General features: G+C 40.5%; 2 protein-coding genes across 2 annotated transcripts; both read right to left on the reverse strand.

The window, feature by feature from the left end:
• Positions 1 to 7: 7 nt before the first annotated feature.
• On the reverse strand, positions 8 to 3,605 carry LOC138214139 (butyrophilin subfamily 3 member A2-like). The gene is made up of 5 exons (XM_069175508.1): positions 3,548 to 3,605; positions 2,723 to 3,064; positions 2,080 to 2,367; positions 1,862 to 1,987; positions 8 to 1,523 (listed from the first exon to the last, which is right to left on the reverse strand). The coding sequence occupies exons 1-5, from the start codon at positions 3,603 to 3,605 to the stop codon at positions 502 to 504; spliced, it is 1,836 nt and encodes a 611-aa protein (XP_069031609.1). The 3' UTR covers positions 8 to 501.
• Positions 3,606 to 4,334: 729 nt separating this feature from the next.
• Positions 4,335 to 8,869, reverse strand: LOC138214158 (butyrophilin subfamily 3 member A2-like). Its single transcript, XM_069175539.1, has 6 exons — positions 8,810 to 8,869; positions 7,662 to 7,761; positions 7,237 to 7,578; positions 6,631 to 6,918; positions 6,413 to 6,538; positions 4,335 to 6,074 (listed from the first exon to the last, which is right to left on the reverse strand). Exons 2-6 carry the CDS (start codon positions 7,750 to 7,752, stop codon positions 5,011 to 5,013), a joined length of 1,911 nt encoding a protein of 636 aa, XP_069031640.1. The 5' UTR covers positions 7,753 to 7,761; positions 8,810 to 8,869; the 3' UTR covers positions 4,335 to 5,010.
• Between the last annotated feature and the right edge of the window lie 8,070 nt (positions 8,870 to 16,939).

Raw genomic sequence — 16,939 nt, forward strand, 5'->3', positions numbered from 1 at the left:
TGTTCCTGTACAACAGCAGGGTCACCTATCAGGACCATGAACACACATTAACCAACACAACGTACACGTATGTGTGAAAACGGTGTTGAATCAACTTCCTGAACTGATAACATCTGCTCACACAGGGAGAAGATGCAAGTGTTTGTCTCCCTCTAGTGGCGAGTCAATGACACCACCTGGACCTCGTGTTCAACGATGAGGTGTCTGAACACGAGAGAATACAACATTTAAAAACAGAAAAACAGAGAAGAAAACATTTTGTTTGTAAAATTACTCGTCTTAAAAAAATTTAATAAAAAACTTAAAAGTCTAAAACTATTTCCAAATACACGAAACACAAATATCAAAATAAAAGATCTTAAATAAACAGGTTGCTCTTATTTTTCTGTCTCCACATGACTCATCCAGCACATTTCAAACAGACAGGAAGTGCGTTGCCTTTTCAAAACATTGGAGAAAAACAGAAGATTCAGAAGACATCATGAATAATAATGTTAAATGTCAAAGATCTTCATCTTCATCTTCATCAGACTGTTGTTGGATTTCATTTCTCTGTTTCTCTGATGTTTCTTTAATCTCCTTCTTTTCATTTCTCTGTTTCTCTGATGTTTCTTTAATCTCCTTCTTTTCATTTCTTTGTTTCTCTGATGTTTCTTTAATCTCCTTCTTTTCATTTCTCGGTTTCTCTGATGTTTCTTTAATCTCCTTCTTTTCATTTCTTGGTTTCATTTTCCTCTCTGTCATGTGAACCACTACTTTAATTCTTCTCTTCAGTACTCTCTCTATCTTCTCCAGATGTTTCTGAAGTTCTGCCTTCTTCATCTCCAGATGTTTCTTGTTTTCTAGAAGAAGTTTGAAGTCTTCCTCTGAGTTGTTTGACTGAAGTTTCCTCTCAGTTTCTTCTCTCTGTTGCTCCACCTCCTCCAGCTGCTGACGGAGTTCCTTTACTTGATTCTCATGTTCCTTCTTACATCGTATTAATCTAGAAACTCTCTCATCATAATGTTTCTGTTCTGTTTCTGTTATTCGTAGCTTTCTCTCAGGTTTCTCCTTCTCTCTGTCCGGGTCATTCACAGCTTCTCTTCCTGCCGTCAGTTCTTCATGTTTGTCTTCGTCCATCACAGACTGAACTTCAGCTTCCTCGTCTTCATCTTGTGTCGTCTCCTCCCCTCCTTCAGTCTGCAGATTATTTTCTGGATTTGTTTCTTCTTGGTATTTTCCTTTGTTCTCATCTCCTGCCTCGTTCACATCTCTTTCTGTTGGACTCTTTTCATTGGCTGATTGAGTCTCTGTCTCTTCTGGACTCTTCTGGATCAGAACGTTGTTGGTTTGTCTCTGGTGGGTTTCGTCCTCTAGATGTGTTTGACTTCCTGTTCCTTCACGTGACGGATGGATCTTCATGTCTCTCTCTGTTTGTGTTTCCATCAGGGGCTCAGTTAGTAGACTGAAACTCTCAGAGTTGCTCCTCTTCTCTTTCTGTGCTTCTTCATCCTCGAGGTGCTTCTTCTTCTTCTTCTTCTTCTCTGTGTGCAGAAACAATAAACAGTGTTTGAATCTTTTTGTGCTTATTCTCTGTTGACTTTTTTCAAATGTACGAAGAGGAAGAAGAGCAGCAAAAACACAGCAGAGAAGTTAGAGAAGTTCTTGTTTGAGAAAGCTCATCTCATACGACAAGAACGATCTAAACAACGAGCACATTTTCTGAGTTTTACGACCGAGACGTTTGTCAGTATTTTCCAAACCTAAAACAAACCGCCACACATCCTGTGATCATCCAGGTGATGTTACCTAGAGACTGCATTTCAGTGGCATAAAGAACTTGTGATTGACAGCTCGGTATTTGAAAAAGTCGGTGACTCACTGAGTTTGTTTTGTCTCCGTTTACAGACAAAAAAGGAAACTGCAAGAATAAAGACGATGCCGAGAACCGAGCCGACGATGGTGGGAGCAGATGAACTGGAATCAGACGAGTCTGGGAAGAAGTCATCTGAAATGATAAATAACAGAACAGATTTAATTTAACCACATCTGTCTACAGGCAGCAAAGAGAGAGGAAAATGATTTCACTGTTATTCTGACCTGGGAGGTGGATGTGAACCTCTCTGGTCTGGTTGATGTTGTTCTGTTGGACTCTACAGGTGAAGCTGTTGCTGTGTCTCTTCTCCACAGTCACTCTGCTGCTGACAGTATAGAGGTCATCAGGACCTCTGACGCTCTCTGTAGGTCCAGCAGAGAGGAGGTTTCCCTCAGCGTCCAGCCACAACACCTCAGGTTCTGGAGACCAGCCTGCAGACTTACAGTCCAACATCACTCCTCTGGAGGATTCATCAAGTCCTGCTATGATGATATCAGGTGAGGAAACAGCACCTGATGATAGGACACAAAACATGAATTGACTTGGTTTTCAGGAGATAAGTTGATGCTTTTTGAATGGGTGTCTATTGGAATCAGAGGTGTTTTGGAGCCAACCCCTACTGGCCCTCAGTGGCATTGCACTTTCACGCACTTCTATACTGGCTTATCTTCTCAGACCTAGAGACTAAGTCCATTTTTATATATAATTTAATGGTTTGTTCACAACAATCAACTGATTAGATTTCGGGGGTCAGAAGTCAAGGTCACTGTGATGTGATGCCTTTCCAGTTCTCATGAACGTGATATCTCAGGAATGCTTTGAGAGACCAGCTTTAAAATGTCTGCTATAAATAATAAATTGACTTACCAACAATAAGATGAACCATAGTGTCTCTCTCCAGTAATGGAACAAAGCATCTGTACGTTCCCTCATCAGACAGCTTCACTTTGAAGAGTTTCAGAGAAATGTTTCCGTGTTTCATTTCATCCAAGAACAACTGCATTCGTCCTTCATAGGCCGGGTGTTTTATACTCTCCATTTCCAAGCTGCCACGCCACACGTAAACATACCTGGGGTCCAGGTCAGACCTCGCCCACTCTACTGTCTGGTGAAAAACATCTGTAGCAGGTTGCAGGCGGCATGGCAAAATGACATCATTTCCAAGAAGGGCCACTATTGGCTGAGGTGGACCAATCACATTAGGCTGACCTGAGAAGATAAACTGAAGGTTTGGCTTTGCACTTCCTTTAAAAAAGACTAAATACTTAACCCCTTAAACCGTTTATTTCATTTCCCACCATAAAAATATCCCCTAATTTGGTCAGTAACAGCTGTTTGGTGTGATACCGGCTGTACGATGTGTCAACTCATTAGTTCAACTGACAGAAAACAACAATTCTGATAGTCTGTACATTTCTGATCATTTATCAAACAAAACAAAGACACACAAAATGTTGACAAAAATAACGTCGTTTAGCTGCAACTTTACAGATTGGAGTCGCAGGAATATCAAGCTTAGATTCAGAGGCTGTTCTTGACTGATGTGATCATTAACGTTGAGAGATGAGGCATTTAATTCATTAAAAAGTAAAGATCAAGACAAAACTGAAGGAATCGAATGTTTGGAGAAACACACCAGAACAAGTCTCCATATTAGTAAAAACCAAACTGTGATCAATGAGTGTATTTTACCTCGACACGAGAGCATCAGGGTGAGGAAGACCACGGTGTCGAAAAGCACATGAATCATCTTCATAAAAATATCAAGCAGAAACCTGTAAAAACAAGATCCAGATGACAACAAATCTTTGATTGATGATATTCATAAACATCTTCACACCCTGTAAGATACACTTTTTAGCTGATGTGCACAGATGAATTTTCTAGCTATTGTAGATCTATCTGCATCCATACCGAAACACATTTAACTAAACTACACAGAATGAAATGGTTGTTTGAAGCTTGAAAATGAGATGATGAAAAGATAAAAACATTAAACTTCACACCGAATGTAATTTTGAAAAACGAGCGGTTGGTGACTCCCACTGGACAAAGAGACCGCCCACTTCTTTAACTAAAACACAAGAATCTCTTAGTTTCATATCAAATCCTAAACAAACACATGAAACACAACATTTATGAAACATCTGCGTACCTGCCGTGTGTCTCTGAAAGGCTCAGCGGGCGTAAAACAGGCCAAAGTCCGACAACAGAAGGAAATCAGCTCCTTCCTGTTCCCTGGAATAAACCGTGTTCACCTATCAGGTGCCATCTGCTCTCTAAATGAACATCCTAAGGCTCTATTGCTACAGTGTGTATGGCGTGCTACATTTTATTGTCTACAAATAAAGAATACCCACATAAAAAATACTTAAAATGAACTAAAGCTTTTTATCTGTTGCATGTTTTTGAGATAAAAAATGGGGAAGACAAAGTTGGATTGTTTTTACGATAGAGCTCCTTTACTGGAAGTGGTAACTGTGTTTATGTGACTTTACAAATGTTCATTCACCTTAATTCACTTTTTGAGAGATGCAATGTTTTAAAATGGTGGAAAACTGCACAAATAAAACAACAGGGAAAAATAACAATACTCTGAGTAGAAATACAGCTAGAAAATGATTCATCTCCATAACATGTTTATTTGATTTCATTGTTCCTGTACAACAGCAGGGTCACCTATCAGGACCATGAACACACATTAACCAACACAACGTACACGTATGTGTGAAAACGGTGTTGAATCAACTTCCTGAACTGATAACATCTGCTCACACAGGGAGAAGATGCAAGTGTTTGTCTCCCTCTAGTGGCGAGTCAATGACACCACCTGGACCTCGTGTTCAACGATGAGGTGTCTGAACACGAGAGAATACAACATTTAAAAACAGAAAAACAGAGAAGAAAACATTTTGTTTGTAAAATTACTCGTCTTAAAAAAATTTAATAAAAAACTTAAAAGTCTAAAACTATTTCCAAATACACGAAACACAAATATCAAAATAAAAGATCTTAAATAAACAGGTTGCTCTTATTTTTCTGTCTCCACATGACTCATCCAGCACATTTCAAACAGACAGGAAGTGCGTTGCCTTTTCAAAACATTGGAGAAAAACAGAAGATTCAGAAGACATCATGAATAATAATGTTAAATGTCAAAGATCTTCATCTTCATCTTCATCAGACTGTTGTTGGATTTCATTTCTCTGTTTCTCTGATGTTTCTTTAATCTCCTTCTTTTCATTTCTCTGTTTCTCTGATGTTTCTTTAATCTCCTTCTTTTCATTTCTTGGTTTCTCTGATGTTTCTTTAATCTCCTTCTTTTCATTTCTCTGTTTCTCTGATGTTTCTTTAATCTCCTTCTTTTCATTTCTCGGTTTCTCTGATGTTTCTTTAATCTCCTTCTTTTCATTTCTTGGTTTCATTTTCCTCTCTGTCATGTGAACCACTACTTTAATTCTTCTCTTCAGTACTCTCTCTATCTTCTCCAGATGTTTCTGAAGTTCTGCCTTCTTCATCTCCAGATGTTTCTTGTTTTCTAGAAGAAGTTTGAAGTCTTCCTCTGAGTTGTTTGACTGAAGTTTCCTCTCAGTTTCTTCTCTCTGTTGCTCCACCTCCTCCAGCTGCTGACGGAGTTCCTTTACTTGATTCTCTTGTTCCTTCTTACATCGTATTAATCTAGAAACTCTCTCATCATAATGTTTCTGTTCTGGTTCTGTTATTCGTAGCTTTCTCTCAGGTTTCTCCTTCTCTCTGTCCGGGTCATTCACAGCTTCTCTTCCTGCCGTCAGTTCTTCATGTTTGTCTTCGTCCATCACAGACTGAACTTCAGCTTCATCGTCTTCATCTTGTGTCGTTGCCTCCCCTCCTTCAGTCTGCAGATTATTTTCTGGATTTGTTTCTTCTTGGTATTTTCCTTTGTTCTCATCTCCTGCCTCGTTCACATCTCTTTCTGTTGGACTCTTTTCATTGGCTGATTGAGTCTCTGTCTCTTCTGGACTCTTCTGGATCAGAACGTTGTTGGTTTGTCTCTGGTGGGTTTCGTCCTCTAGATGTGTTTGACTTCCTGTTCCTTCACGTGACGGATGGATCTTCATGTCTCTCTCTGTTTGTGTTTCCATCAGGGGCTCAGTTAGTAGACTGAAACTCTCAGAGTTGCTCCTCTTCTCTTTCTGTGCTTCTTCATCCTCGAGGTGCTTCTTCTTCTTCTTCTTCTTCTCTGTGTGCAGAAACAATAAACAGTGTTTGAATCTTTTTGTGCTTATTCTCTGTTGACTTTTTTCAAATGTACGAAGAGGAAGAAGAGCAGCAAAAACACAGCAGAGAAGTTAGAGAAGTTCTTGTTTGAGAAAGCTCATCTCATACGACAAGAACGATCTAAACAACGAGCACATTTTCTGAGTTTTACGACCGAGACGTTTGTCAGTATTTTCCAAACCTAAAACAAACCGCCACACATCCTGTGATCATCCAGGTGATGTTACCTAGAGACTGCATTTCAGTGGCATAAAGAACTTGTGATTGACAGCTCGGTATTTGAAAAAGTCGGTGACTCACTGAGTTTGTTTTGTCTCCGTTTACAGACAAAAAAGGAAACTGCAAGAATAAAGACGATGCCGAGAACCGAGCCGACGATGGTGGGAGCAGATGAACTGGAATCAGACGAGTCTGGGAAGAAGTCATCTGAAATGATAAATAACAGAACAGATTTAATTTAACCACATCTGTCTACAGGCAGCAAAGAGAGAGGAAAATGATTTCACTGTTATTCTGACCTGGAAGGTGGATGTGAACCTCTCTGGTCTGGTTGATGTTGTTCTGTTGGACTCTACAGGTGAAGCTGTTGCTGTGTCTCTTCTCCACAGTCACTCTGCTGCTGACAGTATAGAGGTCATCAGGACCTCTGACGCTCTCTGTAGGTCCAGCAGAGAGGAGGTTTCCCTCAGCGTCCAGCCACAACACCTCAGGTTCTGGATACCAGCCTGCAGACTTACAGTCCAACATCACTCCTCTGGAGGTTCTGTTGATCCCACTTATGGTTACGACTGGTGAGGAGACGGCACCTGATGAAGACACGATTAATGATCTTCAAAAAGTGTTTTTACTTTCTGTCTCTTAGCATTTCTGCATCATTTTGTCACATTAGAAATAGCACTATTCATGTTTGGCACATTTACATAACATATCGGGAACAAAGAAGTAACACATGCAATATACAAGAGTGGCTCAATAAGTTCAGAGTGTTCCTGAACGCAGCACGGTGCTGCACATGGAGCAGCAGGAAGCAACGACCTCCATCAGGAAGTATATATGAAGAGCACATGCAATGTTCAACTAACCATCAACTAGCTCCTGGGGACAAACAGCTGACGGACACTTACCAACAACCAGCTGAGCAGTAGTGTGTCTCTCCAACACTGGAGCGAAGCATATGTACGTTCCCTCATCAGACAGTTTGACTTTGGACAGATTCAGCGAGATGTTTCCGTGCTTCAGTTGGTCAGTGAACAGTGACGTTCTCCCGTCGTACCCTGGATGTTTTTTATTCTCCAGTTCCCCCCCGTCACGCCACACCAGCACAAACCTGGGATCCAGGTCAGGTCTCGCCCACTCCACAGTCATGTCCACAGCAGTCCTGACCGGGTGGAGGGAACATGGCAGAGTGATGTTGTCACCAACAACGGCCACTATTGGCTGCCGTGGACCAATCACCTCCGTCTGACCTGAGAAGGAAAAGGTTTGAGTTTAACATTTGAACTAATTTAAGTTCCCATAAACCGGAGCGTTACCGATGCCTCTAATTTACCTGTGCATGAGTGTATCAGGCCGAGGATGAACACAATGTGTGAAACCTGGACACTGAACGCACCAAACCGTCCGCCCTTCCCGTGAAACATCCTGGAGTCCTGGAAATAGAAACAACAGCATGAAACCCTTCCGACGTCCATCTATTATAGACCGCTCCTCCGGGGTCGGGTTATGCTGGCAGCAGGTTTCTCCTGCAACCTTTTCCAGCTTCTCCTGGGGGATCCCGAGGCGTTCCCAGACCAGAGGAGATATATATTCCCGGCAGTGTGTTCGGGTCGACCCAGGGGTCTGGAAAACCACCGGATGTCGGAGCTCCTTCTCGTATCTCTGAGGCTGAGATCCAAACTGAAGACGATGGTTAAAATAAACATGTATATATATATTACATGCACTTAACTCTAAAGCTCCAGATGTTGCGTTTGGGGTCTTGGAGACCCCGGCACCCTCTAAAGCAGCTCATACTTCATACTTCATGATTCTTTTCTAAGTTAATGAGAAGTGCTAATAAACTTGATTGTAGTCTGATGACATGTTTCAGGACTCTGCAGCAGGAAACTTGTGTTTTTTTCTTATTTTGGAGCCTTAAAATGTTTTTAAATTCAAGGATTTTTTTTTTAAACAGCTTTATAGAAGTAACTCGTTTTAATTGTCCTTCTTTTACAGCACCAGCCCTCTTGAATCCTGAGCTTTGGATTGGTTCTTGAGCCTTTTTGCAGCCGAACAGACACCAGACATAAGTGTGACACATGCTGCCGTCACCGTGGGTTCTTCCAGTCCAAACGCACAGCAACGAGCCCGGTACAGATGGTGAGCGTGTTTATTTAACATCAACCATGTTCTCCTTCTCCTGCCGGCCGTTCGGTCGTACGTCGCACCATTGAGGAGCAGATCATAAGTTCCATAAAGAACTCATTTGACGTCTAATGATAACTGTGATGAAAATGAGTCTAAATAACCTGCAGTCTAGATTGGATCTCTGCTCTTTCATGTCATTTTACAGCCAGTCATTTTGAAAAAGCGCAGTTTTCCTCTCCCACTGGACAAAGAGACCGCCCACTTCTTTAACTAAAACACAAGAATCTCTTAGTTTCATATCAAATCCTAAACAAACACATGAAACACAACATTTATGAAACATCTGCGTACCTGCCGTGTGTCTCTGAAAGGCTCAGCGGGTGTAAAACAGGCCAAAGTCCGACAACAGAAGGAAATCAGCTCCTTCCTGTTCCCTGGAATAAACCGTGTTCACCTATCAGGTGCCATCTGCTCTCTAAATGAACATCTTAACAACCCAGAGTTTAGTTTATAGTTCGTTTGCTCTGTAACATATGCAGGTCTGTATGTTGTCACAAAATCACCACTGTTTTCTGTCCTGGCTCCTAAATGGTAGAATGAGCTCCACCGACATCAGGACAGCAGAAACTCTGAACATCTTCCTCCACAAACTAAAAACACACCTCCTCCTCCTCCTCCTCCTCCTTCTTTACCTTGAACAGTAGAACTTTAGTACCTTAAAATAGAACTTACTGATAGAACTTTGTAGTTTGGCTTTCTGGAAGAAATTGTATTTTCTTGATTCTTGTTCTGGTTTATAGCTTCATGGTTGAAATGAACTTATTGTAAGTTGCTTTGGATAAAAGTGTCAGATAAATGAAATGTAATGTAATGTTGTCAAAAAATATACGGATGATATCCCAATTATGACGTTTGAATTAAAAAAAAAAAATCAAATTAATTCTGTGAAAAATTAAAAACAAAATCAGACGTTTTGTTTTAGAAAACAAAAGACATTGATTGTGTTTGAGCTTCATCTTGTGTCCCTGTGGAAGGACAGCTTCAGTCCAGCAGGTGGCAGAGTTACTCTGAATCTGCAGCACATCTGCAGTTTGTGAATGAGGTAAAGCAGAAAGAGACAGAAACCGTTGCTTCATATTTGTGTCATGTGTTCAATAATCTTACAAATTTTCAAACAACATAAACTCCTTCTCTCTCACTGACGCTCCTGAGGGGAGCAACCCAAATCTCAGCCTAACGGTGGCGCTAGAGTAAAAGTCAGTAGGACACATCAGGGGACCGTTAATGTCTGAAAAGGTTTCATGTCAGATCCTGAAGTAGCGCCGGCCGACCAGCAGACAGACTGGCAGCTCCCAGATATTAAAGGCAAATGATTTGAGATTAAATATTTAGACTGTATTTAAACAAAAGTGGCTTTTTTTTTTTTCCACTGTGAATGGAAATTACAGTTTATGTGTGAGGATGGAGGTTATTCTCAGTGACTTGGGCTGATGCTGAGCTAACTCAGAGGTTTTGGATTCAGTCAAAATCTTCTCCACTGACTTTATTCTGCAGCTATTCACTTAAAAAGTGACAGAATTTTAAAAAGAGCTTCTCCATCTGCTGTCTCTCTGCTCATCTCCACTCCAGCTACACTGTCAGTCCCTGAAAGGAAACCTCGTGTCGATACACAAAACTGAGGAGCATCAAACCATTCAAGACCGGATATCAGTGTTTAGTGAGACCAAGCTACAAGCGTGGATCGGAGGCTCCGACTGCCAACAGGTACTTTATCAGTCCAAGAGGTCTCATAGAAGGACACACTGGAACTCTTTTAATCTGGTCTGTTTGATTTCCTCTTCTAGAACAGAGTTTGGTTCTGTAGCGATGGCAGTCCCTTCACCTACTCAAACTGGTGCCGCGGGCAACCAAACAATCGGTTTGGCCTTCAGGGTTTAGTTAAACTGCTGGAGAGGCTCTTTAAGTAATCCATGATGAACCTCCACAATAACACATTTTAATGCTATTTTTGTCTTCAGTCCAAAAAAAAGAAAGCCTATTAATGTGTTGAGGTTTTGAAGCATTCGAGGGACAGTTTCAGGTTTTGTTGTTTGCTGCTCTGACTGACTCCTGTGTTTCTTCTCCACAGACAACCACTGCTGGGATGATAAAACGTGCTCCCTCACCTCCCGTCAGTCTGCCACCATCTGCTGAGCTGACACGAAGACACGATGCTCAGCACCAACCTGGTGTCATCGGCCTCTTCTGGAATCACACCTGGACTTGTCTGCTTCACTGCAACGCTGAAGGGATGTTCTGGAGAGAAAACTAGTCTTTGAAGCACAATTAAAACATGACAGCATTCAAACAACGTCGCCGCCGAGTTTTTGTCAAACCTGTTTTACTTTCCTTCATCGTGACATCACCTCAGAGGGAAAACAAATTAAAACAGAATGAGATGATTTATAAATCACGTGAACCCATATTTAACTGAAAATAGACCAAGGACAACAAATAGAAAGTTAAAACTGAGAAATTTGTTCTAGTTTTGTGAAAAATATCATCTCATATTGAATCTGATGTCAGCAACAGGTCTCTATAAAGTTGTTCCAGGATCATGTTCACCACTGAGCTGCATCAACTCTTCTTTTAACAACACTCTGGAAATGTTTGGGAACTGAGGAGACCAGTTTCTGGAGTTTTGAAAGTGAAATGTGGTCCCATTCTTGCCTGATCGAGGATTTCAGCTGCTGAACAGTTCAGGGTCTCCTTTGTTGTATTGTTCATGTCCTGATGCTCCAGATGTTTTCAATGATTGACAGGTCTGGACTGCAGGAGGCCAGTTTATCAGCGGACTCTTCTACTAGAGAACCATGCTGTTGGAATACGTGCAGAATGTGGTTGGACGTTGTTCTGCTGAAATAAACAAGACCTGACAACTCGCAACTGGACACGTAACACAGCAAGCATGAAGTCGAGGCTAGCCGCTCCCAGCATGACATCCGAAATGGCATGAATCTCTGTTATTTGTTGTAACTGTTTTATCTTATTTTATTCTTATCCATATTGTATTTGATGTCATTTTAATGCTGAATAATGTTAATTTACAGTCATCTTTCATTATTTTTCATGCATTTTGGAATATATAACTCACCCATCAGACCGGGTGGAATTTTTCCTCTGTTAGTGACTTATTTTTCTTTTTGAAGGCTTTTTTTTCTCCTGTTTTTATTTGTTTGACTTGTTATTACTTAACATGTTTACTGCTGATGGATGACACCTTTTTTAAAGTGATGGGTGGATTTTAGCTTTGACATAAAGCGTTGCTGGGAGCGGCTAACCTCGACTTCATGTTTTTGTTCATCATGTTCGTGCTTTTCGGAACTAAGGGTATAAATAGCATAAGACAAAGTTGTACTTGCACGAACGATGCTGTACAAATAAATGTTCAAGCTGAGACCAGAAACCTCTGCGTAGAGTAAATTCAACCAGAGCTGTCTGTTTAAAGACAGGAAATACGGCACATCCAGTGCTTCTGGAGTAAACAGGTCACATTTAAATAACCTTGCATTTGGTGCAAAATGCTTTTTGCGTTGTCGTTTACATTTCTTGATGGACAGCAATCATGGACAAAGAAATGAGTGGAAGGGGACAAAACAGTAAGACCACATCTTCCAACCTCCACAAGTGCAAACACAACAGAAAGATAACCACAGACATAATGCAACAGTGTTCATGAGTGACTCATTAAAAATAGAAAAGAAACCCAGTTGCTCACTTTATTCTTTAAGTTTGTGACTGAGCTCTTGTTGTTTTGTGTCAACCCTGAATTCGTACTAAAGAATATGTTTTGCTGCTATTAGCAGTTTGGATAAAATTTATATTAAAATGATCTACTTTCATTTGAAGGCTTCTGCTAAAAGTTGCAGCATCAGGATCCATTTTGAGGAGAGACGGTTTCTGTGTGAAACAGTTAAACCACTTTGTTTTACCGGTCTGAAAATATTCTCAAGAAGAGAGCTGCCGCAGCTTTAAAGTGCTCTGTGGTCACTGTGGTCAGGTGTCAATGTGATAATGTTCCATCTGTTGAAGTATACACCCAGTGCCACATCTATAAATGCACATTGAGATATTATTAAAAAAAAAATGATCCATATATCTGTTAAACCAGTCACACACATTAAATCTGCATATAGCAGTGACGAAGTACTTAACACCGACTGCTGCTGCACAAAATAAAAGGAGAAAAATAGACAAAGTAATGCCGACACAAGCGGCTGAAATGATAAAACTCACGAGAGAATTTTATTTTATCCGGGCGCGTTTGGTCGCTGTGTAAATAGAAAACAAAAATAGAATGATTTGCAAATCCTGGAAACCAATATTTACTTGAAAATGGAACAAAGATAACATCAGATGTTGAAACTGAGATATTTTATTGTTTTATTAAAAATAGATGCTCTTTATAAATATGATGCCAGTAACACATTCCTCAACCTCCTCCTTTTCCTTTGAATGTCTGCCCTCAGATGGTGTAAAACATCAAATCAGGCATCAACATTTAAAATAGATGTTTATCAAAAATGTTATTTATAAATATAGAAAATGAATTAAAAATCAACCTGGAAGTTGCTTTTCAAGAAATGAAATAGATTTTATTTGTGGGACTGTTAACATCAGACCTACATGACTTGTTCACGTTACACAGGAACAATGTAAACTGAATGAGGGGCCTCAAGAGGAGGTTTTGACCCACATAAGAGAGATATAAGATCCAGTATGAGCACAGGGTCTGTCTGCGTGAGGACGTTAAACTCTGAGGTTCCACCTACTTTTCACTTCATCTGTAATTCAGTCTAATGTGCAGAGAGTCAGCGAGAAGGCAACATGGAGTCTACATGTCTCTCCATCAGACTGCGTGAGTACTGAGTCTGTCTGTGTTTTTCGTAGCTGCATGCAAATATGTTTAACAGGCCGATTATTAAACATGCAAAACCTTTTGGGTTCAAATACATTTTTGCCATTCAATTTCATTACAGACCATGAACTGTTTGTCCAATGTCTACATCAACATGTGTAATAAGCTCTTTTTATTCATTTCTCCAGTGATTAACATATTGTTGCTGCTTGTTGCACAACTACAAGACAACTATTGTGCTCAGACAGTTGGTGAGTAAAAATACCTTAATTTACTGCATTATTGGAAGTAAAAAGTGGTGTTAATGGTCCAGAGTACCGTGGTCACAATGATATTTTAACTACATTTTAAGTTTTTCTTGCCTGCCAGTCATGTTTTCTTCTATCTTTGTGTTGCGACTGCGTTGAGCAGCTGGTTCTGTGATCCTGGAGAGTCCCGTCTCTCCCGTGACGGAAGGAGAAGCTGTGACTTTGCGCTGCAGAAACCGGATGACTTTCATCAACCTCCCAGCTGATTTCTATAAGGATGGTGTCCTCATCAGGAGCAGTGACACAGGAAGCATGATCATCCAGAACATTTCTAAATCTGACGAAGGTCTCTACAAGTGTAACATCTCCGGAGCTGGAACATCACCAGAGAACTGGCTCCTTGTCAAAGGTCAGCTGATTTTGGCCTTAAAAAGCCTTTATAAGCTGTCATTTTGTATAGTTTATGGGCTCGGCATGATATAGTGGTCCAGAACAAATTACTGTATGACAAACCCCATTAACTCAGTTGACGTGCAGTTCTTTTTTGATGTTATTTCATAAGGTTTTTGAAACTATATGAAAATGCACAATATGCTGTAGGAGAAATTGCGTTTTTTTTTTTTTCTATAATCTAGAAGATATATGTTATTATTTTTTATATTTAGTAAATATTGGAGGTGTAATCCTAGTAAGATATGGTATGGAGGAAGAAAAACTAATTAGACACTAATTGGAGTCGTACCTTTGTCTATATTCACCACAGTAATGCATACAAACACAGCAGGACACTGGAAAAGTGATGTTACTGTTGTAATGTGTTGACAAGACATAGCTGATCTTGTGATTCTGGAGAGGCCTGTACGTCCCGTGATGGAGGGAGACTCGGTGACTCTTCGTTGTAGAAAGATTAAACCTCCCACAAACCGCATAGCGGATTTCTACAAACACGGCTTCCATATCGGCACCGGCTATAAAGGAAAGATGACCATCCACAATGTTTCCAAGTTGGATGAAGGACCCTACAAGTGCAGCATCTCTGGAGTCGGTGAATCTCGAGAAAGCTGGCTGGTTGTCAAAGGTCAGACGATACGCAGATGATGTGATACTGTGCACCCTGCTTGCATTATGTTTGTAGCACCGTACGAAGACCGTAAGCATCATTTAGCTGTTTTTATCTGAGGATTTGTCTTTAAAATTCATCCTTAACCGTTGAAACATGTGTAACACTTGCTGATCAGCTGTGGCTGTGATCCTGGAGAGTCCTTCCTGTGATCGAGGGAGAAGCTGTAACTCTGCTGCATGAACAAGATGAACACCAACGTCGCTGCTGATCTCTGTAGAAATGGCCTCTTTATTGGGAGAAGCTCTACTGGGAACATAAGCTCATGTAGGACAATACATGGGTCACATTTATGGAGCTGGAGAATCACAAGAGAGACGGCTGGCAACCCAAACTGCCATATTCAAATGTATTAATAATGAATCATACTATTTATTATGTTTTCAGAGTATCCAGAAGAAGAAGAAGCCCGTTGTTCAGATCAATTTCCTGGTCTCCTCTACCTCCTCCTCGTGAAGAACATTGCCATCGTTTTCTGTGTGGCTCTGCTGCTGTTGGTGTTGAGAAAACGTCACCGCGGAGGATACACAGGTAAAAGATAACGTAAATATATAAAGATATAATAATAAAGGGAAAAGTGTTCAGACGATCAAATGCATATCATACATTTCTGCTTTAACTTCCACAGATGACTAATCAGGAGAACAAAACATCCAAATAACAAACAAAAAAAATCAACAAACCACGTGTAAGTTTAATTTTTCACAATCAGATGCTTATTTTGAATGTCAAGATATTTTCATCTTTCTTGGGTCTTTTTCTGTTTTTCAGGAAGCGGAAAATTACAGCTTTCTGCAAATTTCTGCAATTTCATCGTCACGATTGTATTTTACTGTCTTATTATCTGTTAACAAACATGATGAAAAAAGCCAACCTGTTGTGGTTTGGGTTGTGTCTGTCAGTTAAAGCTGCAGAGGAAACTTGGTGCCGTGGACACTGTGTGTCGTGAGAAAAACCCATCAGGTGTGAAGAGCAGTCAAACCACACGGCCTCTCTTTCATCTCGTTTTCTGTTTCTATCCGTTTACCGATGTGCCGCCATAGTTGTTCTCAGCGTGTCTTGAAGTGTGCAGAACGACCACACCGTCTCATATCTCTGTGAAAAGAAGCTGTGGTTTTATCCGGCGACTGAGGCCATGCACTTTGGTTTTGGTGCTGACAGCTGATGAAACGTTCATGTGCTAAATTATTTTTACGTAGTCAACAAGTCTGATGAAAAAGATCAATAAAAAAAAAAAACTTAACATGATGTGCAGATAGAAAAATGTTTTATATTCATTTGTTTATTTTTCATGACCTTGCTACTAATATGTTAAGTTTAAGTTACACACAATAACACTGTGATTTACAAGAATATGAATCATTACATCATAAAATCTTTTTCTCCTTGTAATAAAAATCATAAAATGAAACTGTCTCCTTTCTTATTATTACAGTAGACCTGTTTAAAATTACCCCTTTACGATTTTTATCTTTTTCAGACGTAAACAGAAACTTGACAGTGACAGGTTCTCCATTTCTGTTTAAACCTTTTCCATTTGTCCACATGGTGGCACTATGATGTCGCAGCGGCATGTATCGTCTTGAAATATTTATTCCAGCATGATCTCAACACTGTTTGCTTTTTGAGGTGATGTCACGATGCAGGTTTGACAAAAACTCGGCGGCGACGTTGTTTGAATGCTGTCATGTTTTAATTGTGCTTCAAAGACTAGTTTTCTCTCCAGAACATCCCTTCAGCGTTGCAGTGAAGCAGACAAGTCCAGGTGTGATTCCAGAAGAGGCCGATGACACCAGGTTGGTGCTGAGCATCGTGTCTTCGTGTCAGCTCAGCAGATGGTGGCAGACTGACGGGAGGTGAGGGAGCACATTTTATCATCCCAGCAGTGGTTGTCTGTGGAGAAGAAACACAGGAGTCAGTCAGAGCAGCAAACAACAAAACCTGAAACTGTCCCTCGAATGCTTCAAAACCTCAACACATGAATAGGCTTTCTTTTTTTATATGAACAGGCTGATGTGAGCAGAGCCAAAGTTAACAGGTTCATGTGAAGAGGGGGACACATCATTATTATATTACTCACAACTCTCTTTGTCCACCACATCCTCAGGAGACGATCCCAAGGTCAAAGGTCACTGTTTGGTGTACGTTGAAAGAGAGATGACTTGGTCTGATGCTGAGGTAACTCAGAGGTTTTGGATTCAGTCAAAATCTTCTAC

Source organism: Embiotoca jacksoni, unplaced genomic scaffold (genome assembly GCF_022577435.1).
Source record: "Embiotoca jacksoni isolate LCO1_2020_lvr unplaced genomic scaffold, fEmbJac1.0.p SCAF_68, whole genome shotgun sequence".
NCBI lineage: Eukaryota > Metazoa > Chordata > Actinopteri > Embiotocidae > Embiotoca > Embiotoca jacksoni.